Below are 493 nucleotides of genomic sequence, written 5' to 3' on the forward strand. Positions count from 1 at the left end.
TTTTTCTTTACTTTTATTCAAAGAAAGGAACTAAATTAAAAGTTATTTTTAAAATATCCTAATAAGGATAAATTTCTAACCATTCCCTATGAGTTAAGATAACTAATTAATTTCATAAAAGCAGTTACTTTTGATATAATATATGCATTTTTTCAAATCTTGTCATATTAATTCATTACTTTTTTTTTTCTTTATAGATAGAGAAATATTTTGACCCCATCCTCTGTGATTTGATCAACAACTTGACTCACAGTACATGGAGAGTCAGAGAATCGTCTTGTTATGCACTCTCTGACCTCTTTCGAAGGCAGTCAGCTGTCAATGCCCTCCACCGAATCAACGAAATATGGACCACTCTGTTTCGTGTTCGTGATGACATAAAGGAATCTGTTAGATTGGCTGCTGAGAAAACCTTGCAGATACTGAGTAAAAGCTGCATAAAGGTAATTTTTTTCTTGGTTTATTATGGATTTTTTTTCTTTTCTTTTCTTCA

The 493-nt window shown here is 31.0% G+C and overlaps 1 protein-coding gene across 1 annotated transcript in view; it reads left to right on the top strand.

Annotated features, from left to right (window-relative positions):
* The window catches only part of LOC119585166 (proteasome adapter and scaffold protein ECM29-like), a gene marked incomplete in the record, with an annotated part of 20,568 nt that overhangs the window by 15,029 nt on the left and 5,046 nt on the right, over positions 1-493 (top strand). Inside the window, 1 exon segment of the mRNA XM_037933801.1 lies at positions 198-443. Within this exon segment, the coding sequence (XP_037789729.1) occupies positions 198-443 (246 nt within the window).

The sequence above is a fragment of the Penaeus monodon genome, chromosome 19 (genome assembly GCF_015228065.2).
Source record: "Penaeus monodon isolate SGIC_2016 chromosome 19, NSTDA_Pmon_1, whole genome shotgun sequence".
NCBI lineage: Eukaryota > Metazoa > Arthropoda > Malacostraca > Decapoda > Penaeidae > Penaeus > Penaeus monodon.